This window comes from Wyeomyia smithii, chromosome 3, assembly GCF_029784165.1.
Source record: "Wyeomyia smithii strain HCP4-BCI-WySm-NY-G18 chromosome 3, ASM2978416v1, whole genome shotgun sequence".
Lineage (NCBI taxonomy): Eukaryota > Metazoa > Arthropoda > Insecta > Diptera > Culicidae > Wyeomyia > Wyeomyia smithii.
In genome coordinates, this window is record NC_073696.1 from 247,109,709 (window position 1) to 247,133,366 (window position 23,658).

The 23,658-nt window shown below is 39.6% G+C and overlaps 1 protein-coding gene across 1 annotated transcript; it reads left to right on the top strand.

Moving 5' to 3' along the window:
* Window positions 1–2,780: 2,780 nt before the first annotated feature.
* LOC129729999 (uncharacterized) lies at window positions 2,781–4,046 on the top strand. Its single transcript, XM_055688939.1, has 3 exons — window positions 2,781–3,211; window positions 3,316–3,505; window positions 3,567–4,046. The coding sequence occupies exons 2-3, from the start codon at window positions 3,461–3,463 to the stop codon at window positions 3,831–3,833; spliced, it is 312 nt and encodes a 103-aa protein (XP_055544914.1). The 5' UTR covers window positions 2,781–3,211; window positions 3,316–3,460; the 3' UTR covers window positions 3,834–4,046.
* Window positions 4,047–23,658: the final 19,612 nt, after the last annotated feature.

A 23,658-nucleotide genomic window follows, 5' to 3' on the forward strand; every position in this document is an offset into this window, starting at 1 on the left:
ATTTTTTTGGTCAAAAAAAATTTTTTTTTGTACAGTGTATATTTTTTATGGTGCATTTTTAATTCCTTCGAATTCGAATAAAACCTGTGCCAAAAGGCATACGCCCTTTTAGAATGTAACTCATGGGTGTAAAAAATCTCTCCACCTGTGAAAAATGCTTAGTTTGCTAAGCCAAATACGTGTGCAAAGTTTCATTCAAATCAAAAATGGTCGATATTAGACCATCGGTCATTTCGCGCGATTTGTCTCTGGTGCTTATTACGGTAGTCACTTCACGGTGAAATCAGAGTGAAATGAAGAAAGCCCTATAACGGGAATCACGTAAGAGAAAAAACGTCGCAAAGTGACATCTGCTGTGAAATCTGGGTTATTATGAGTGTCATATCACTGAAGTGAAAACGGAGTAAGCGACGTTGCGCGTGAAATTATTTCACGAGCATTTTAAATGGTAAAATGATTCCGCGAAGATGAGATAAGTCTTAAAACTTGATTGATTTTTGATCTAATGATAAATAGGGGAACTGCTCAATTATTCATCACATTAAGCCAAGATTCACGAATAATGCACGAATTAAACTACAAATTTTCATGAACCCATTGAACAAATAAACGAAATACGCTTACGTGCTCTTATAGAATCGTTCAGTATTGTATATTTAGTAAACTTAACAAGATTTATCCTGAATTTTGTAAAACAAACCATTTTGCACAACGCTTCCCTATCCATCTCAAAACTTAAATCACTGCTCAATTATTCATCCCACGATGCCCCCATATTCATCACACTGCGTCGTAGTAGGTTACCTAGATATCCGCTGTAGTTGTTTATGTGCAAAATTGGTAACCTAGGTAACCTCTACAGTGCTGTAGATTTATGTCAATTATGTCGTAATAATTCAACATTTTCTGTGTGATTTTTTCGTATTAACAGAAACTGATTTGGCAAATTTTAATTTTCTTCAACGCAGTGAAAACAGATGAAATTGCATACAGTTGAAATTTAAGAATTTTAGAAATTCATCTCATATATTTCTGCTAATTCAAGCTTGTTTTCGGAAATTTGAGGTAAACATTTCAAAGATTAAAGTAATGTTAATGTAGTGAGTGATTTTGTTTAGTGATTAAAATAAATAGTAGGAGGGTGGTATTTAAGACACGACCACATGACGTTGACTACCGTATTCTTATATTCCATTAAAACAAATAGTAGAGGGAATTGCAACGCTTCTTTTACAAAACTTCGAGAACTTGTTTACTGGTTAGTCCGTCCAGAATTCCAGCCATTTTAGTATTTTGCAGTAGCAATGTACTACTAAGGCCACCAGCATTACGGGTGAAACCAGCACGAGATGACCGGTACTATTTTGTCTTTCCTCCTTTCAGCTGCTAACACCTAGCGTCCGTATGTAACCGGTAAGGTTTAGTAATGAAACTGATGGGGAGATGGGGTGTTCGAACGGTACCTTTTATACCCAGGCTTCGTCGGTTAGCTAGAAAGAAGGAGGTGGCTAAGCAGAAAATGGAATGACAAGGAACGTAAATAAGCATCGGAAACAGAAAGTGACAACAACAACAATAATAATGTCAACTGTGCTTGAAAAGAAAGGTAGTGGTTAGCTGCGCGGTATTATTTAGACAATCGATATTAATTACCAATTATTCAATAGTGTATCTCAAACAATAATTTGTTTTTGTTACATAAATTTAACCGTGAAAAAATTTTTGATCGATTGATGCCAAAACCTAGAAAACCTGACTAAAAAATAAGCGCTCAAAACCTGACCACTTTACCCTGGTTGAATTACTAGATTTACAAATTCAGGCGCCTAACTTCGATATAGACGTTAGTCAACGTCAAAAGTGGTCCGCTAATGATGAAAAAGCCATGAGAAATTATGAGAAATCTAAAGTAAACTAAGAAGAATCCATTCCATGGGTTAGTAGATTAGTTTAGTTAGAAAATATGCGTTTTTTATGTTTTCAATTGTGTTTCCATGTTGTATGAGATGAATATATGGGCTGAGATGAATAACGGAACAGTTCCCCTGTATCATAGTAACACGCTTTTGAACGTTTAGTTTTTCCTTTTTTCCTCTGATCTCTCTTCAGTTGTCGAATAAATAACTCGCCTTTTACTAGAGATTTGGCGCATGTTGACCATCAGGAAAAGGGGTCAAACTAGACGTTAGTGCCACGATAGGTTCGGACGTCGATAATTTCCGAGAAGTGCCTTCCTTCAGTTAAAATGTGATCGATTTGCGGTTTCTGACACTTCCCACTGGTTTGTTTACAAGGTGTTAGAATTTTTGTTCTATTGACCGTTTAGTGATAGGAGTGAAAATGAATGATACGAGTACGGAAAAGGTCGGACAACTCTCCGCTTATAATCGTTCGTTACCACCAGGCAGTAAACGCTGAAAAAATCAGGTCTGTCAGGTACGTAAACCTGAAAATTTGACAAGTCTAACCAAATAAACCCGCAACAACTGTCAAATCTCTTTCTTCATCTGTTTTTGTGACGTCATCGTGTAATGATCTATTCTCAGGCTCCCCACCAGTTACCCTTCCTTTACGCTGAAACCTACAATGCCTTTGCATGACTTCCACTCAACAAAAAATAGGCACCTTCATTCTTGTTTACGTTCGTATCCAACATTCGTACGAAAGTATGGATTCGAATGAGTTCGAAAATGCCATTCTTGTTTACGAACAAAGGCCATACGAATCCATTCGTATCGCATACGAATGCGATACGTATACGAAAAAGGTGGATGTCTATGCAAAAAAGGTTGATGTCTAGACTTAAGGGTTAGAAAAAGTTTGAACGTCAGGAGAGAAATGTCAAGTGTGTCAAGCCGATTGAGCGAGGCTCCTGACGGCAAACAGTTTTTCACTGAATGAAAATTGAATATTTTTTTATTATAATTTGCATCATAAAAATACTTTGTTCTTAAAAATATCGTCGGTAAACGTAAGCATAAAACACAAGAAAATTCCGGCTACTCAAAATTACCTTTCCAGGAATGAAATTTGCAAGCGAAATATGATAATGGAACCAAATTTGGTGCAAAAACATAAGATCGTCATGGGCCTGCGTGAAGCAATAAAACTTAAACTATTTACATTTTTTGTGCAGTTTGGGTTGTGTTTTATAGGAAGTTGACTCTGCTTAGTTCTAGTAATTATTTGTAATAATTAGACGTGTGGTCAGGTGAGAGCCGATAGATTCAAACTGTGATTCGGCAGGAGTGATAGTTTTTTCTCATATAGGAGACTGATAAGCATGGTTGATAAGAAAATTTTTTTTTGTTACAGAACCTACAGTCGACGACGTTCTTCATCTACATTCAGGTCCCGATCGCAATCTCGACGTCGCACAACGTGTGACTTAAGACCCAACAGCAGTGATGGGCTCTGGCTACATCTGGAATTGATTACGACAATTAAAGTTTGGTCCTCAATGGATAAAGATATGACTCGTTTCGATCGGGAGGCAGCCACCAATGTAAATAATTTCATACAAAAAAAATCAAAAGGTGTTTTTTGCCTAGTAATATATTTTTTAGCTCATAGAACGCAACGCAGTGATGCTGGAAGAAGCCAAGGACACCATTACGGCGCCGGCCTCGTTTATGATACGAACGCTGGCGTGTATTCATTCGCTACGGAATCGCCGCAGTGCGACCCAAGCCGCTGCGGCAGGCAATGATAGTGAAAGTGATAATGCCTCACGGGAGGGCAACAATAACAATGACGATATGACGGCGGCGACCTATCCCAGAACCGACTCGTCGTCCGACGGTAGATCGCCGAAACACTATTTTCAGCTTTAGGTTAAGAACGGGAAATGTGTTATTACACACGCTTGAGGAGCCTCTAATTTTTAAAACTGCTTCACCCTCGCAATTCCGCAGGGGAAAGTGAAATCTAAACTGATTCGCTTATATAATGGTTTGTGTATTAACATCTCAGGCGACAGCGTAGGCAAGAATGATGTGATTTTGTTGTATAAATATTTATATAAATAAAAACCAATAATAGCCAAATGTAACTAGTGTTAAGTTTCAGCAATTTCATGTTTTGCGTAAATTTGGGCTCCATTAAGCTTTCTTTAGATTTTATTTCATATTGTATGTGAATTGTTGGACTTCAAATGGTGAGTTGACAACCTCGAAGGAGCGGAAGCTGCGGGCCTCATAAGTTTTTGTTGTCAATACGACAACAGCTAAGTGCGAGGACGCTACGCGATCACTTGAGCGTTAACCATATTACAGCGACAGAAGAAATGCTTCGACAACCCGAGCGGCTGTTCAATAAGATAGTGCGACTCAAAACAGCGTCTGTTCACCTTGTTAAGGGTGGCTGATCCAGTGTGAAACACGGGATTGGTGAAAGCTTTACGTGCAGTAGTCGTAAAAATCTTTTGTACAGGAAGCAACAAATGTAAATACAGACCGGAACCGGAACGAAAATGGAGTAACGATTGGAAACTCGGATCTGTTGGGCAAATCAGATATTTTACAACAAGTAAAACCGCGATTTATCGTGAGCAATGTGTTAGTTAGACTTAGTTTAATTGCACATGTAATAAAAAATTACAAAATATAGAAGTGATTGTATCAGCAGGCATCAGCCAATTTTTGGGATAGACGGTGTTGGTTTGCTCTCAAGGTAGACCGGAATAGGGCCCTATTACAGAAGTTTAATCGATTCGACTCGCCCATGTATTTCAAATGAGGCATGTTGCTCTTCGAAGCTTCTGTAATACAGCCCAATGTGAGAATTTTCGTCATGTACTTTGTGAGTAGAAGATGATGAAAAATAAAATACATAATTGTTAAGCCCTTTTACTCGAAGCATTTCGCTCTTTGAAGATAAGTCCTGTTCGTAATATATGTACATATATGCCCTTTTTTCAAGTATTCAGGCTTTGAATAGATGGAACTTTGCCAGTTTTTTTATTAGGCAGGTGTCTAAACTTTTTCGCCGTCTCAGGGAACTCATTCAAGCGCGATTCAGTTTACTCTTGGAAAGGGTGATTTAACAGAGATTTCACGCTCTATTATCTTTGCGCCCGATATGACTATTTCAATACAACGGCTTCAAAGTTCAATGACCACATGATGTAATAGTGAAGTTTTTGGGTGTGTCTCGTGATGGCTCTCTAGTTAGTGACTTCGTTCGCGTTTATTCTTCACTTCACCAGTTTTCCAAGCCCATAACCTATCATATCTCAAAATCAATTCGTTATAATTTTTGTTTCCCGGACAGTTGCCAATAATTTGCTTATGGCGTAATACTTGGCTTACGTTCTACAAAATCAATGCGTGAGATGGTGCACAAATTAAAACGGGAATTTTTTTGTGATACAAATTATTAACGATTAGGTATTAGGTAACCGAAATTAATTTAATATTTAGATTTCCTTGTATACCGATACAGCGGTTATTATACGGTGTCATTTTATTGCCTCCCTGGGGGCAGATGCTCAAAGAATAAGCAGTAACCAAATCGTGCGCGTATTTGTAAAGCAAAGATCGCACCACCAACCGTGCTGATCCAGATAAGTTTCTTTTTGAGTGCGGGGGGCAGGGGGCAGTTCACTTCGGATGTCTCCCTTAGGAAAATGACCCCATTGAGAATAATTTGTTGCGTGTCAGGAGGATAACATCCGTAAGAATAATGAAATCACCATGCTTCTCCATCGAAGAGTCACTGCAACAAATAATGGAGATACATCTGACATATTTAGTGGCATTGAAAATTTTAAAAATTCCAGAATAAAATTTTCCCATCAAGTTACATAAAAAACTTATTGATTTGTTACATGTTACATGTATTATCATTGAACACGTCACACTTCATCTTATCGCACATTGAGAGCAAATCACAATAAAATTTTATTTTTCATGTAAAGTTTCCTGAAGAAACTTAAAAAAATCAATCTATATATATATATATATATATATATATATATATATATATATATATATATATATATATATATATATATATATATATATATATATATATATATATATATATATATATATATATATATATATATATATATATATATATATATATATATATATATATATATATATATATATATATATATATATATATATATATATATATATATATATATATATATATATATATATATATATATATATATATATATATATATATATATATATGGCAGAGCTGTATTTGGCGATTACCGTAGGCCACGGAAGTGCTAACTGCAAGAACGCAGTCCCGGACCATCAGCGAGAGCTAGCCTAGGTTGTGGTGAGACTCAGGCATTGGGCCGCCGAATTCTCACAAAAGCCACATTATCCGGAAGCAGCTCTGACGGAGCGAATAGTGCCGCTCCCACCACCCAAATGCACTAATTCGCCCATTGGGATTGATGCCAGTAAGTTCCCAATTACGGTAACTGGTCGCAACGCCATATGATAAGAGTCGGATTTCGTTTTCGTACCACGATTCTGGGCTGGCACCTGCGCCGAGCTCTCTTAGTAAGGTCGTGTGACAACGGCTTGAAACGGCGAGACAACAACCGGTGCAGGGGTCTCCGTCCCGTAAAACCTGGCAGGCCTTCCAGTACGTTCCAAATTCATTGCCCGGTGGGAACCGGGCAGGAGTGGGATCAGATGTCCTTTCCTGACTTGCGCCGGTCGGGGGTGTCATAGTTGCTCATAAGGCGCTATGGCAGCCGCCCCTAGCCATGGCCTCACTGCTTCGGCATAGACTACCATGGGACCAGATAGGCGACCACTCCAGTATGGATAAGGATAGCGGCTGGAAGGGGGACCCACTTAACAAAAATGAATAATGAACATAATGAAGATCAACAATTGGGCGCAGATGGGTTGAAAAACCCGTTTGCACGAGGAGGCATCCAGAGGTCTCCGCCGAGAAAGGCGGAGATGGATGCAGTAAAGGACGCCTGCGAAGACGGCAAAGGCAGTACGCCTACCGGATCGACGCAAGACATCGCAGTGGCTGGTCCACTGTTGATAAAGGCGGTCGGAAGACAGCGAGACACGCTACCGAAGGTAGTAGCGCTGTCGGAGCAGCTCGATGCCATAATCGAGTTTGCGAAAAGTCGCACCAACACGACGAAGTACCTGAAGCAGGCTCTCTACATGCTTCGGTCCTCCGTCGATGCTGCGAAGAAGGAGCACGCCGAGCTCAAGGCAAGAGCGGTGGCTGCAGAGAAGAATGCAACGGAGGTGACCGGAAGGGCGACGAAGTCGGTCCAAACGGACACCTGCATGTTTGCAGCGGTTTGCGCCTCCGGGTCAGCCGCAAAAAGAGCAAGGCAGTCTCCGGGGGAAGCCCCCGAGAACAGCAAGAAACGGTTGGTTGTGCTAAGCCCGCGAGATAGCACACCAACGGCCTCCAAGTCCGCCGAAAAGTCTGCCGAAGTGGCAGCTACGGGAAACCCTTGGGTTACCGTGGGAGGAAGGAAGCGCCAAAAAGACAGCAAGCGCAACGACGAGAAGGCGACAAATCGCCCAAAAATGGGAAAGAAGGCGCGAAGCAGGGGCGACGCCCTCATACTCAAGACGGAGGGGTCCAAGTACTCCGAAGTCTTGAAGAAAATGAGAGGCGAAACCCAGCTCAAGGATCTGGGAGCGGATGTGCGGACCATCCGTCGTTCTCGCACCGGCGAGATGATCCTTGAGCTCCGTAAGGATGCTAAAAACAAGGGCGCTGCCTACAAGACGGTAGCCGAGCAGGTCCTCGGGAAAGATGTGCAAATTCGGGCACTCACCTCAGAGGTGACTCTCCAGCTCAAAAACCTGGATGAAATCACCGAGAGGTGCGATATTGCACAGGCCCTCAAGGAGAAGTGCGGAGTGGTAGTAGCCACTGGGGTAATTCGCCTCCGAAAGGGTCCAGCGGGGACCCAGGTGGCCACTTTCCGGCTTGCATCGGTCGATGCAACTCTGGCCCTGAAGACAGCCAAACTTAAGGTTGGCTGGTCAGTATGTCCCCTGAGCATACTCCAGCAGCCGGACGTTTGCTTCAGGTGTTTCGAGGGAGGACACAAGTCCTGGACCTGCAAGGGGCCCGATAGGAGCCAGTTATGTAGGCGTTGTGGTGGTGCTGGCCATAAAGCTAAAGACTGCGGGGAGCCTCCCAGGTGCTTGGTATGTACTGGAAAACGGGACGCCAAGCACTTTATGGGAGGCCCACGGTGCCCAGCCGGTAAGGCGGCCACGAAACCACGGGCGTGAGGGTGACACAATTGAACCTGAACCATTGCTATGCGGCACAGCAGCTGCTATACCAAGCAGCGTCTGAGTCGCGGTCGGACATCGCAATCGTATCGGACCCCTACTGCATTCCTCCCGGAAACGGTAATTGGGTTGCAGATAAGTCCAGTACGGCGGCCATATGCACGACCAGCAAGTTCCCGGTTCAGGAGGTTGTGTCAACCTCAAATGAAGGATACGCGGTTGCCAAGGTGGACGGAGTGTTCTACTGCAGTTGTTATGCTCCGCCGCGTTGGTCTATCGAAAGGTTCACCCAGATGGTCGATTTGTTATCTATGGAGCTGACGGGACTAACACCCTTAGTAGTGGCGGGCGACTTCAACGCTTGGGCTGTTGAGTGGGGAAGCCGCCGCACGAACCGGAGGGGTCAGATCTTGTTGGAAGCTTTGGCAAAGCTCAACCTAGATCTGGCCAACGTTGGAACCAAGTGTACTTTCAGCAGAAATGGTGCGGAGTCGATCATCGACGTGACGTTCTCCAGCCCAGGACTGATCGTGAACTGGAGGGTAGACGATGGCTACACCTATAGTGACCACCAGTCGGTCTGCTATAGCGTAGTCCGGAACGTGAGGCGGCAGGCGACGGGTAGAGCCAATACTCCGACCGTCCGCGGGTGGAAGACATCGCATTTCGATGCTGAGGTATTTGCAGAAGCAATGAGAAGAGAGCGCGAGGGGGGCAGTTGGCTCCGCCCGAGTGCTGACCAATTAGTTGCCACATTATCGCGGGCGTGCGACGCCACCATGCCTAGGACCCGCCAACCTAGGAATGGTAAGTCACCGGTATACTGGTGGACCGACGCGATAGCGGACCTCCGTAGCGCGTGCCTCCGTGCAAGACGGATGTTGCAACGTGCACGTACCGATGCACAGAGGGTAGAGCGTCGTGTAGTATTCGGATCTGCAAGATCGGCGCTTAAAAGTGCGATAAAGGTGAGCAACAGGGCCTGCTTCGATAGGCTATGCGCGAGTGCCAATACGAATCCGTGGGGCAACGCCTACAGAGTCGTAATGGCGAAGACCAAAGGCGTGTTGGCGCCTGCAGAGCGATCACCAGCGATGCTGGAGCGTATCATCGAGGGACTCTTTCCACGACACGAGCCAAATCCTTGGCCTCCGGTTGCTGAGTCTCACGTCCGACGTTCCAGTATCTCAGACACAGACCAGGGATGTTCGGCCAACCTGCCGGGCATCCAATCCGTGAGAGACGGCAGCCGTGCAGAGGTTGTGGAGGAGGTAAGGGTTACGAATGAGGAACTCATCGTGATCGCCAACTCCCTAAAGGTGAGCAAGGCACCGGGACCGGATGGAATCCCGAACTTGGCCATCAGGACGGCCATGAAAGTGGCCCCCGATCTATTTCGAGCAGTCATGCAGAAGTGCCTGGATGACTGCCTCTTTCCGGACAGGTGGAAGCGACAGAGATTGGTGCTGTTGCCGAAGGCTGGGAAACCGCCAGGGGACCCATCGGCATACAGACCTATCTGTCTGCTGGACACTACGGGCAAGGTGCTTGAGAGGATTATCCTCAACAGACTGGTGAAATACACAGAGGGTGTAAACGGTCTGGCAAGTAACCAGTTCGGCTTCCGGAAAGGTAGATCCACGCTGGATGCTATTCTCTCTGTCACCAAGACGGCAGAGGTAGCACTCCAGCGTAAGAGTTGGGGCATTCGCTATTGCGCAATCGTCACGCTTGACGTGAAGAATGCATTCAATAGCGCCAGTTGGGACTCCATAGCGCTCGCGCTTAGGAGCATCCACGTACCGGTGTCGTTGTACAAGATTTTGGAAAATTATTTCCAGAATCGGGTACTAGTTTACAACACGGAGGAGGGTCAGAAGGGCGTCCCAATCACCGCAGGGGTACCGCAAGGTTCCATCCTGGGCCCGGTGTTGTGGAATGTCATGTATGACGGGGTGTTGAAACTCAAGTTCCCTGTAGGGGTTGTGATCGTCGGTTTCGCAGACGACATCACGCTAGAGGTCTACGGCGAGTCGATCGAAGAGGTCGAGTTGACGGCCGCGCACTGCATACGCAAGGTCGAAGACTGGATGCACTCTAGGAAACTGGAGTTAGCGCACCATAAAACGGAGGTTACGGTTGTGAACAACCGCAAATTAGAGCAACAGGCGGTGGTCAGAGTCGGTGACTGCACCATTACCTCAAGGCGTTCCTTGAAGCTCTTGGGGGTTATGGTTGACGATAAGCTCACATTTAAGAGTCACGTCGACTATGCCTGTAAGAGGGCTTCAACGGCCGCTGCAGGACTATCTCGAATGATGTCCAATAGCTCAGCGGTATATGGCAGCAAGCGTAAACTTCTTGCCAGCGTGGTTTAGTCCATACTTAGGTATGGTGGGCCAGCGTGGTCCAAAGCGTTAGGTACCAACAGTCATCGTCGAAAACTGGAAAGTACCTACAGGCTCATGTGCTTGAGGGTTGTGAGCGCGTACCGTACAGTGTCATACGACGCAATCTGCGTCCTGTCCGGCATGATGCCTATCAGCATAGCCATTAAGGAGGATGTAGAATACTTCGATCAACGTGACACAAGGGGTATACGAGGCACCAGAAGGTCATTCTCGATGATCAGATGGCAGCAGGAATGGTCCAATTCCGCAAAGGGTAGATGGACGCATCGACTTATTCCGGACGTATCCGGATGGGTCGGGAGGCGCCATGGAGAAGTTAACTTCCACTTGACACAGATTCTGTCAGGTCATGGTTGCTTCAGGCAGTATCTACACAGATTCGGGCATGCGGGGTCCCCCATGTGTCCCGAGTGCGCGGATGCGGAAGAAACTGCTGAGCATGTCTTCTTCGTGTGCCCTCGTTTTGTGCATGCGCGGAGCGACATGATGGTAGTGAGCGGGCCAGACACCACTCCGGACAACCTAGTTCGGAGGATGTGTAAAGACCCAAACATTTGGAGGGCGGTTTGTACAGCCGCCTCTCAAATAGTTTTAGAATTGCAAAACAGGCGACAGGTTGACCACCGACACGCCAGTGTTAGCTAACGGCCAGTCTCCAGGTTAGTTAGCTAAGTTAGCAAAGAGATCTATAGAACCAAGAGGGTGCACAGAGCACAAAAGCCGCTCCCCGAAGCAATACCTAGCGGTGGTCCCGGGGAGTATTATGGGCTGGAGACTGGAGGGGTTTTAGTGGGTCCGGTCACTGATTCGAACCAACCCCACACTCCCTGAGGTTGGTCACCTCAGGGGTTTGGATGCAAATTTCCCCTCCACCTGAAACAAAAAAAAAAAAAAAATATATATATATATATATATATATATATATATATATATATATATATATATATATAAAAGACTAAAAAATGCATAAAACGTCTAGATCTGGTGTAAGCTCGAGAAAAAATTTTAACGGAAAATCGACCTTCTGGGACTTTTCTGTGCCGTTTTCTGTGCAACCGAAAGCTTAATATGGAATATTTTAGATCTGGCTTATGACAACTCGTTCCAAACCAAATGCAAATTACTATGATGTTCATTAGGTATCTCAAACTTGACTTTCATTAGAGTGGTTCATTTATTTTTATCCAGGGTGGTTCCAAACAAAATTAAAATTGAATTTGACGTTGATAAGTAAGAAAAACCCTCATGTTTATTTGCCTACTTGACATCCTATACTTGATGTACCACGAAGATTGACCAACTGTTAGAAAACCAAACCATGTCAACTAAGAAAACCATGACATTTTTTAATATTTAAACGAAAAAAAAAGCCACCTCTTAACCTTCCGTTACACGCGCTGTTATATTTCGTACGAAATTCTCTGTAATTTCCCATTTAAAAAATATCGCTAGTCATGGTGCGTGTACGCAATGTTAATGACATAAGTTCCCTACTATGATTGCTTTTTCATATTCAATAACAATAAATTTCGTTCTAACTATTTTTGGAACCACCATAGTAAAAAATAAATTAACCACACTAATGAAAACCAAGTTTAAGATATCTAATGAACATTAGAATCATGTTTAGCACGAGTTGGTAAAATGACTAGAAGCCAGTTTTAGAATATTCCATATTAACTCTTCGGTTACCCAGATAACGGCAGAGTCCAAGGTGGTCGATTTTCAGCCAATTTTTTTTAGGTAACACTAGATCTCGACGTTGTATGCATTTTTAAGTCATTTGGCATCAAAAATTGTTTCGATTTTTTTAATTAAATGTACTGCCTCCTTGGTAGATTTTCGAGATTCGAAAAATCACAATTTTGAGTGCTTTGAGGCATCCCTTAATCATCTCCGATTGAGTTGAAATTTTGCACAGATCATTTTTTTGGGCCAATGAACAGCGATTATCCGGGATTTTTTTTTGTGTTTTAAATTTTTATCCGATATTTTACTTTCACCAACCCTTCATGTTTGGGACATATTCAAATGAATTGAAATTATCAATGTTCAATTTTTTCCGTTTTTCAGGGTTGACCCCTTTCCGCCTCAGAAATAATTTCTGGTTACGTCACTGCATCATACAAGTAAAATAAAAAAAAATACATATTTATTCTATGTTCGTTAATAGCAAATTTGAATATTTTTTCTGTGATTCGATTTTTCGGAACGAAAAACTATTTGATGTTCCGGATAATCGAGCCCGACCTGTATATAGGGTAAGGGACGGTTCAAGCAGTGGCGCCTATTTTTCAGTCAAAGAAAACGACCCTCAAACACCAGAATTTTAATCAATATGGACAATTTCAATGATTTGAACAAACACTCCGATTACCTAGTTGTCTTACGAACACATAAAATACCGTTTAACACAGAAAAATCGTTGAATAAACATCAATTAAAAAAATCTAACAAAATTGCAGGCAACTCGGGTGCTAAAAAAAATCCCCTGCAAAACCGATGCAAACTGCTTAGAATAGGTTCGTTCGACGGAATAGTGTCCCTCGATTGGAAACATTGATGGTTTATTGTTAAAGTTTGCTAACTCAGTTTTACAATCTAAAAACAAGTGCTAACAGACAAAAAGATAGAGAACAATTTGGTATTTTCATGTTTGAATTCCACCCAACACATGTCGAGTATATCATCTCAATACACAGGCGGCTCCTAAAACTGCTTAAAATATGTTCCCTACCCTATATATACAGAATTTTAGGAGGAAATTAGCTTTTTTTGTTTCAATTCCAATATTTAAGTTTAGTGTTCATTCTCCTTTTTTTAATTAAATTCAAAGCCCCTTAAAAACGGGTTTATTTGGGAAGTCAATCATCATAAGCTTTTAGGTTCTGAATAACTGCTGAAATTATTTAAGGGCCATCCACATACCACGTGAACAGGTTTTTAACAATTTGAAAAATCTAGTATGACGGTTTAACGTAGGTAGTTTGCTGGCTTATAAACAACTTGATTTTCTCTAGGCCAATAAGAGCGGTTATGGATCGATTCAACGCAGCTAGATCAGGGAGTACTTTTTGGTTAACAAGTTGCAGTAAAATGATTTCTTCTCCGACGGCCACTGCAGCAACCTTAGCTACTTTCATTGTGATGTTCGTATCCTGTTGCCCATATACTACTTGCACTAATCACAATTTGTTTGGTGACCGACTCTTGCTGATATCACCAACATCTAATTACCCGGCACCGTCACCAACACTTTTTTTTGACGTGGGACACGTCTTTGTTTACTATACTGGGATGTATTCTGTAAAATTGGAAATGAAACGGGCAAATGTTGCGTCAGATTTCAAACGTTAATAACAGCATAACCACATGATGGATAATAATAACCAATATGTTGTTGGATAGATAAAATGTATAACAATTTTGTAACATGTTAATTATCACTCTAATTTCATTGCTAAGCGGTAAAATTGATAAAAATTTCAATAACAAATTTACGCAAATAATGAACCAATTGCGAGCATTCCTAGCACAGACGACGTGAATGGACACCATCCGTTCCCTGTGGTATTCCCTGTATCAATTCTGAAATAAAAATTGACAGAGTCTCCCCGTCCCAATAGGTCAATTTATTTTTGCTTCCATGAGCTTAGATTAATATGATGTCTCGAAGGTAAAAGTTTTCCTAAAAGTTTGAAACAATACCCATCCTTGAACAATTTCCAAACCTGCGTTTTAGGTACTGAAGAACCTAATAAAAACTGATGTCTTGAAAGAAAACATGCCGATAAAAGCAACAGTACCAGTGGAGTAAAGAACCGCAGGTCTCTCGTCGTCTATGATTGCAGTGGTACTTTTCTATTTGTATATTTTAGCGGTACACTTCTATTCGTACTGCAGTGGTACACTTTTGTTCGTACATTTCTATTCGTATGCAATTGAGAAAAAACTGCAATGCTGCTGTTGATGGTGATTGAAAGTTTATCTCATAAATATGATTACCATAAATTACTCAACAAAAATTGTAAATTTTTGCAACGGATATTTATTTAATTTTATCTTCGATATTCACTAAATAATCGTGACCGGATAGTATCGAAAGAGTAAATTCCTAAATATATACATATATAGAAGAGTAAGAGCCTGCGAATGCTTGTGATTTTTTTGTTTATTTAGGCCGTTACAAATTTTATTTTCATTTAATGTCACCCCCCCCCCCCCCCCCCCCCCCTTCAAAAACCTTGAACATTGGGAGGGCTAGAAAAAAAAAGCTCAATCCGTTATGTTCATTTCATTGGTTTTCCAACAGCATAAATGCTTAATTTAGCAACAAGCAAGTCAGGTGACAGCGAAAGTGTCGTCGAAAGGCAAGCGGAATAAATACTAGTAATAATAAAGTGTTATTTTTCAACATTTATTTGAGTGCAAGTTACAAACGTCATAACTTGCACACAAACTTTGATCAAAGATATTTCTTATTTTTTCGTCTCAGTGTTATTTATTCTTTGCCACCCCCTTTGCTAACTTTGATAACCTTGGACATAAAAAGAATTCGAAATTTGTATCAGCCTTAGTAAGATTCGTACAGAATCTCTTTTTACATTTCAAAATTGTTAGATGATATATTATTATTCTAAGCTTTACCATAATAAACGTATGTTTTCTGTCTTCGTAATTCAGCGAATGTAGTTGTAGGCAAATGAAAAAATTGTTAAGCAAAAATAAAAATGTGATTGTGGATTCCTACGATTTTTTGCTGGAACTTGTTAATAAATTTGTTTAAAATATTTTCTTATGTTTGTCAATTGATGAACCTTTGTAAGGGCTTCCATATTATTTTGAAAGTAAGATCCATACTATAAATTTGATTTAGTTAGAGTTAAATAAGACAAAACCATTCATTATTATAACGTAAGTATTATTGGATTTGGTCTTTGAGGATATAGAGATAATTCTGACTTTGACGCACTGAAATTCATGAGAAATTCTTGGTGCTTCTTCAACAAGCACGATATGCTTGTGCCTTGTCAAATACATATTTTTTGCACAAAAAAAAAATACTACAGGCATAACATCGCCAAATATAAATGATATTCTTTCGAGTGTTGTTGAATATATTCCAAAAATTGATTTCCAGGGTAGGCTGAAAATAAAAATATGTACAGTCGCTGAGCAAACACATTGATTCTGTCTGCAGACTCTGTATATTTTGTAACAAAAAATCCCCAAATTACAGTGTTTAGTCCCACGTCACCATTTCATACAACCCTAGGGCTGTATACCTTGTAGTATTTCTTGATGGTAGCGACTTTTTTGCTTTTCTTCCGCTCAGAATTTCCCCGTAGCTAGTGGTAAACCTCAATCACTTACTATCGCTCTGTGCTTCGCTTTCAAGCTAGGAGGTTTTCACGAAAAAGAAGTTTTATTCAACTTAACCGATTTTTTTTACGCGAAACAACCAAAACAACCCGCGGCGACGGCGATTCGTAGAGCGATCCGCAACTTTCGACTGACGTTGCTGTTCCGATACCAAAACTGGATATAAAAATAATCGATTGTCACAAATGTTTTGCATTAAACACTTCACAAAACAATACATTTTCTTCGTCTTATTCAATTTTGTCAAAAAACTAACACCAAACAGCAGAAAAACCAGAAAAAAACTACCGGCGCCGGCGATTCGTACAGCGATTCGCAACTTTTGACTGACGTTTTCGAACGAGAGCAAAAGGAATACGGATACGCATACGTACGTAAACAAGAATGACACGTTCGTACGAAAGCAACGATGTTCGAAAGCTCGAATTGGTTAGAACGAATCGGATTCTATGCGTTCGTATCGCATTCGTACGGCGCTGCTGCTTTCGTACGAAAGCGATACGGCCGTAAACAAGAATAAGGGTGAAGTTCTCTTATCTGTAAAACAGCCAGAAGGACGCTTGACGAAACTTCTCCATCGAATTGCAATTGGTGATATTTGGTTGGAGGAACGAGGCTCGGTAGCACATTACACACAAGCACTGATAAAATATAATAATAAGCATGTATTGCTAATAATTGAAGTGCGGGATACAGCATTCACGCGGGCATATCTCGGAATAGATCAACAATTCTGATCGCAGTGAGGAAGTCCATACAGGAAAAAAAATATGCGCAAATTCAAGGTGGTGGCTAAGTTCTGGTCACTCCAAATGAAAGCCCCATTATTCTACTTTACAGAAAAGTGCTACTTGTAGTAGGTTCCATAACAGATTTCAGAGATATAGCTCAAATAAAACATCAAGAATTGTTAAAATTTCCACTTTTCTAGAAACTATTTCACCTCTTAGTGACCTAGGGGTCAACAAATTTGATCAAACAAAAATTGTATTAATATGTGAAGAAAAAAAAATGGCAATCTCATTTCTCCTATATTTTTAAAAACTATGTGCATTTATACCAATTTGAAAGACCGTGTGCATCTAGTGGCCTGGTTTCAGCGAGAATTGCTCTTATATCGAATCATGAAACATTTTCAACAATAGGGCCTCAAATACTTTATTTTGTTGTCATTTGTCTACGTATAGTTTATTTTGGAAATAGGATTCAACTAAAAGTGTGAATCAACTCGTTTTAAGTACAATTTGAATCACATAGTTTTTTTCTGCCTTTTTATGAGACCTTTTGCCGCGTGACCGTTTAAACTTATTTTTCTTTACACACAAACCCTAACTAACACGCCGAGAATCCTGAGTAGGAATTCCCAGGATACCTATAACTCGGTGATGGAATCGTGAGAGAAATCGTTTCTGAGATACGAACAGAATCTGTACGAATCGCATTTGAAAAACCTTCTAATTGATGCCTCAAGAGTCCAAATGAATCGTGCGAGGAATCGTTTCGTTTTTCTACGCAGATTTTCGAATCAATCATGTTTTTTTTTTGTTCAAAACATTTATTTGACACGGCACAATACATAATAATGTTTTACGGAGCCAATCATATCTAGTGTCTTACTTTATAAAAGTATCTTATAAACTAAGAGGCAATTTTTTTATCCTCGCTGACGACTACGAACTTCGGTGGAACCTGCAGTTCCGTTTAAAAAAATTTGAACCAATCATTATGAAATTCTTTTTAAATACTCATGAAATTCCTCAGTTTTTGGAACATATCCTCGGAAAACCGATTCACGGGAGAGAAGAATCCCTTCGGGGCTTCCCAAACGCTCATTTGAAAATAGATTAATTATTTAATATTTTGACGTTAAAACTGTCGAAATCGGATTAAAATTGCAAAAGATGCAAGAATTTTAATTTGTCGGTACCCAGCTTCTCTATCGAGCACATAATGATTAAAGTGAAGATTTTGTATCCGAAGAATTATCAAAACACGATATTCATTCAAGAATCCTAGTCCCATAGACAGGGCATTCCTGAGAATTCTTATTTCAGGATTCCTTTTCACGGACGCCCACGATTTCAATGTGAGGTATCCTAGGGAATCTATGCGAAACCTGTGTGTTCGTCCGGTTGACGTCCCGGGTGGAATTAATTCTTATACATCCGGTCGAACACATACGATTCGCATAGATTCCCTAGGATTCCTCACACCGGAATCGTGGGCGTCCTCTTTAGGGTATCCTGGAAAAAGAATCCTCAGGAATGCCCTGTATATGGGACTAGGGTTCTGGAATGAGAATCCTGTTATGAGAAATCTTCGGATTCCAATGTGGAATCCTGCAGAATCCGATGGATTCTCACTACAGGAATTGTATTCAATAATCCTAGTCCCATAGACAGGGAATTCCTGAGGATTCTTTTTTCAGGATTTCTTTTCACGGACGCTCACGATTCCAATGCGAGGAATCCTAGGGAATCTATGCGAATCGTATATGTTCGACCGGATGTATATGAATTGATACTACCCGGGTGGCCCAAATTTTATTTGAATGCTGTAGAGTATTCGACAAAGTTTTTGTTTATCTTAAGGGGAAACTTTTGATGCAAATATATTTTTGATTATTCTGCCTGAAAGTGAGAGAGTTTTTTTTATTACTTGTCAAATCAAAGTGAAGTCTTTGGCAAAGTTGTAGGTAGTCTTATGTAGAAAAATTTTGCGAAAGACGCTTTGGTTTTATCTCTTGAAAATCGATCACATACAGGTTGGTTTAGACACATATTATTAAAATGCTTTTCGAATCAAAACTTTTCGCTTCTGCTTAGGATGTACAAATGCGGTTTTTGAAAAAAAAACTTTTTAAAGATTTCTAGCAATTCGAGTTTTAATATAAATTTAATGATTTAAAATTTCACAGACAGATTCTCCAGGGATCAATCTTCAAGTTAATTTTTATCAGCTCCTCCGTTTCCATCCATTGTAAACCACGCTGTATCATGTTTTTTAATTTAATTTTTTGGACGGGTTTTAAAACTTCCGCTAAGTGTAACGTATTTTATGGACACTCACAATGATCAACAGTAAACAGAGACGTTGACAAGATAATCATTATATTGTTTATAGAAGTTTCCATACCAATATCGGAGTTATTTGTAATATAATAAAAATGTGTATCTTATATCGAGGTAAAATGTACCTTGTATCGAGTGACGCTATGTCAAAGGTACGTTATAACGAGGGTTCCTTGTATCGAAGTTCGCCTGTAGTGCTGCTGTTTTCACCGCGAATAGAGCAATTGCAATGCAAATAAACATCTTTTTTTTTCTTTACTTGTTCTGATTTTCAATCATTATCTTTAGTTTAATTTTTGAAGGCGATTGATTAACACATTATTCATTTATTATTGGCACTTTGTCAATAAATTTTAGGCTATATTTCGGTACACATGTAATTTAAGATTTATTCATTTTGTTATTCATTTAATTACCTTTACACTGTTTCATTCCATTAAAGTGGCATAATATTGAACACGGGTCATTTTTTTTTTGACATAAATGTATTAAAAGAATTAAAAATCTGAAAATAATAAAAAAAAAACTATAAGTCGTAATTTTGGGGCGAGGCTTACCGAATGGAACATTACACTGGAATGTACTGGAAGTACTCAGTCATTCTTTTAAGAGTCTCTGGAAGGTCGGTAGAGCTAACACCTTCTCGGTTCTGAAACTAAGATAGCTTGAAAAATGAAAGATTACTGCAACTGTCTTTTTGACCTAGAACTACGCCTCTCAGGAAGTTCGGCTACATACCCGGCTAAATAGGGATGTGAAATGAAAGTCTAAAACTCAAAAAAGTGAAAAAGACCTACTTTATAACATAAAAAGTGAAAAATATGTACAATTTCAAATGTTAATAAATTGGTTAGTTTTCGATTGATTTCTTTCATTTTTGCAACAATAGATTGGAATATCTTCTAAGATTCCTCCCAAATGCAAAAGTTTCAATTTTGTTATTCGAACTATACTAGTATTCCAAATTGTCAAGCCTTGTCGAAACGCAAAATTCGACCTCTGATTGGTAATTATATGATTGCTTCCCAAGCACGGTCGATAGAATTATAGTCCTAATAATTCGGAATGTACTATTTGGCCTATATAAGAGCCTGTCTTAGCCGAAACTGTTCATATAAAATCAAAACAGCGACTACAATAATCCTTACTTAACAGCAACAGCTGTGAAAGCGGATATCAGTAGCCAGGGTTGCCAATATTCCAGTTTAAACTGGATTCCTCCAGTTTTTTTCAAGTGATCCAGTCAAACAGTTTATTCCCAAAATCTCCCAGTTTTATCCAGTATTTTTATTCACTCAAGCTCCGTTTGGTTTTCGGAAATATTTTTAAAACGAAAATTTCGTAGATTGATAAATTATTATAACATTTTTTAACACAGAGTGGCGAAAAAAATTTCAAAATAAGATTCCCTGATTTTCCTTGATATTCCCTTAAATTTAACATCAATATCCCATTTTTCAGCATTCGGCACAAAAATCCCTGATATTTTTCAACATTTGACACAAAAAAGTACAACGTAGATCAACGCAAATCTGAAATCACAGTGAATAAAGTATTCAATCGGATATGAAACCCAATAGTAGATGTCCCGAATTAACCTTTATATCCGATATGAAATTAATCAACAACAGCCCTTATGAGGACAACAAACAAATTATTATAGATTCAATATTTTCTCGTTTTGCACTGCAATTAAGAGCCAGTTCGCGAAGACCGCAACTAGGTCTTGTTTCGAAGTTCTCCGATCGGACTGAAACTTCCAGGGTTTGTTTATCTATATAATAGAACAATGTTTTGCATAATGTCAGATTTTTTGAAAAGTGGGGTAAAAAAGCACGTCAAAAATTGATGTCCAAAAATTGCTAGAAACTTAAAATTGATATAACTTTGTAAAACTGAATCGATTTTCATGAAAATTGGCATGTTTATTCTACTTTTCAAAGGGAACAAATTGAAAGTCATTGGAAGTTGCTATCGAGAATACATGATGAGATATTCGCATTCTTCTAAAAAATAAGGTGATTTTCACAGCAATTTTTCTCTTGCCAACAGATCTAGGATTGAAATCCAAATAATACGTTTTGTAGTGCAACTCAAGAGCTTTCATTAGATATATTTCAAAAATGCGCCGTTATAAAGATGCCTGAGAAAATCCAGTTTTTCTATAACATGTTATTGACCATCATTTCGAACTCATTGTGCGAGAAGCGAAACTCCGTTTTGTGTCGTTGTTCTTCCATTGGGCTATAGTTTTCAGGTTATGTTTGTTTATGGACTAATGCAATAGTTTGAAGAATTTGAGGTTTTTGGAAAAGGGGTTCAAATTCAAATCGTAAATAATTACGTACTAATGCAATAGTTTGCGGAAATTGAGGTTTTTGGAAAAGGGATTAGTGAGGTAAACCGGCTCTTCAAAATCTTGTTCTGAATACACTGCTCAATCCGCAAAATCGGCTTATTCCTGAAGTTACACGATGAAATGAGAGGTTAGTTCTGGTTATTTGTTTTACCGATAAATACATTTCCGGTTTGAATTGCCTTATTCCTGCAGAAGGGTGTACTTTTGACCTCATTCCTTTATGAGCATCTTCCGGTGAAGCTTTTTTCCTTATGGTAATTTAATTTTTAAAGGGCACATTAAAAAAAAAAGCTCAACAAAAAGTATCGCGTGGCTTTGTTGGCATTCATTCATTCTCTAGTTGGCTTCAAAAAAACCTCTCATTCCATCGTGTAACTTCGAATGTAAGCCGAGAGTAATTATTTTACGATTTGAGCAGTTTCTAAATATAAGATTTTGAAGAGCCTGTTTACCCCACTAACCCCTTTTCCAAAAACCTCAAATTCTTCAAACTATTGCATTAGCCCATAAACAAACATAGCCTGAAAACTATAGCTCAATGGAAGAACAATGACGCAAAACGGAATTTCGCTTCTCGCACAATGGGTTAGAAATGATGGTCAATGACATGTTATAGAAAAATTGGATTTTCTCAGGCATCTTTGTAACGGCGCATTTTTCAAATACATCTAATGAAAGCTCTTGAGTTGCACTACAAAACGTATTATTTGGATTTTAATTCTAGATCTGTTGTCAAGAGAAAAACTGCTGTGAAAATCACCTTATTTTTTAGAAAAATGCGAATATCTCATCATGTATTCTCGATAGCAACTTTCAATGACTTTCATTTTGTTCCCTTTAAAAAGTATAATAAACATGCCAATTGTCATGAAAATCGATTTAGTTTTCACAAAGTTACATCAATTTTAAATTTTTAGCAATTTTTCGACATCAATTTTTGACGTGCTTTTTACCCCACTTAACCCTTTTTAAAAAACCTGACATTATGCAAAACATTGTTCTATTATATGCATAAACAAACCCTGAAAGTTTTAGTCCGATCGGAGAACCTCTATACAACCTCTTAATCTGCATGCACTTTGGGTGTTGAATCTTGTTTGCGTTGTATCCAGCTTTTTACGCGCCATAATGGCGGACGCTATAATGAAAAATTCGTAATATTTTATCTACCCTTTTGACAACTCTGCTTACGTCAGTTAGACTTTTCATGTATTTCGCAAGGTTACCAATAAATCTGGCAACATTAGTGTTGACAAAACTCCAGATATCACGAAACTGACGTAAGCAGAGAGATGCGCAAATTACGAACACGCATTATAGCACCCGACATTAAAAGCAAAGCAAAGCAAAGTCTTGGTGTTACATTCCGATTCGGAACTCGACCTTCTGTTTATTATACACAGACTTCGCAGCCAACTGTTGGATGTACTCGATTGCGTACAATTGCGTACAATTGCGGGGCTAGCGCTACGATCCTACTGACACTAACAGTCTCTCCCGAGCCGAGACTCGAACCTACGACAACTGACTTGTTAGACCAACATCGTACCTCGAGACCAGCTGGGAGGGCAGCACCCGCCATTATGGTGTGTAAAAAGCTGGATAGTGTTTGTTTCATTCCTGTTCAGTGATGTATGTGCAAACTAAAATTCGGTAGCACTTCAACTCCTCTTTTGTACAAAATTTTAAACATATTCAATACAAGTAGTGCAACAAACAACCATATGTAGTTCTACGTCAACCTTGCGGTCGTGGCTTTGCATACAACCCTTGTGATTTTTTTTCATAATATCACTGCCAGACAATGGGATCTAGGAATTGGTTTCCAAACACACATACACACATACATTTGAGAGTCAATGATTGTGAAATCCTTTAAATAGTTTTAGAATTATTTTAGAATCCCTTAAGAATAACTTTAGCATAATTTAAGAATCATTTTGAAAATATTTAAGATCTACATTTGGAAACGATTTAGAATCATTGGAGAATCATTCAGAAATCTTTTCAAAATTATTAGTCGCTTAGAATTATTCTCGAATCCTTTTAAATTATTTCAGAATCATTTAAAAATCTTTGTAGAATAATTTTAAAGTCATTTCAGATTAATTTTAGAATCGTTAATTTTGGAATCGTTTTAGAAATGATCTGAAATCTTTTAAGAATGATTTTAGAAT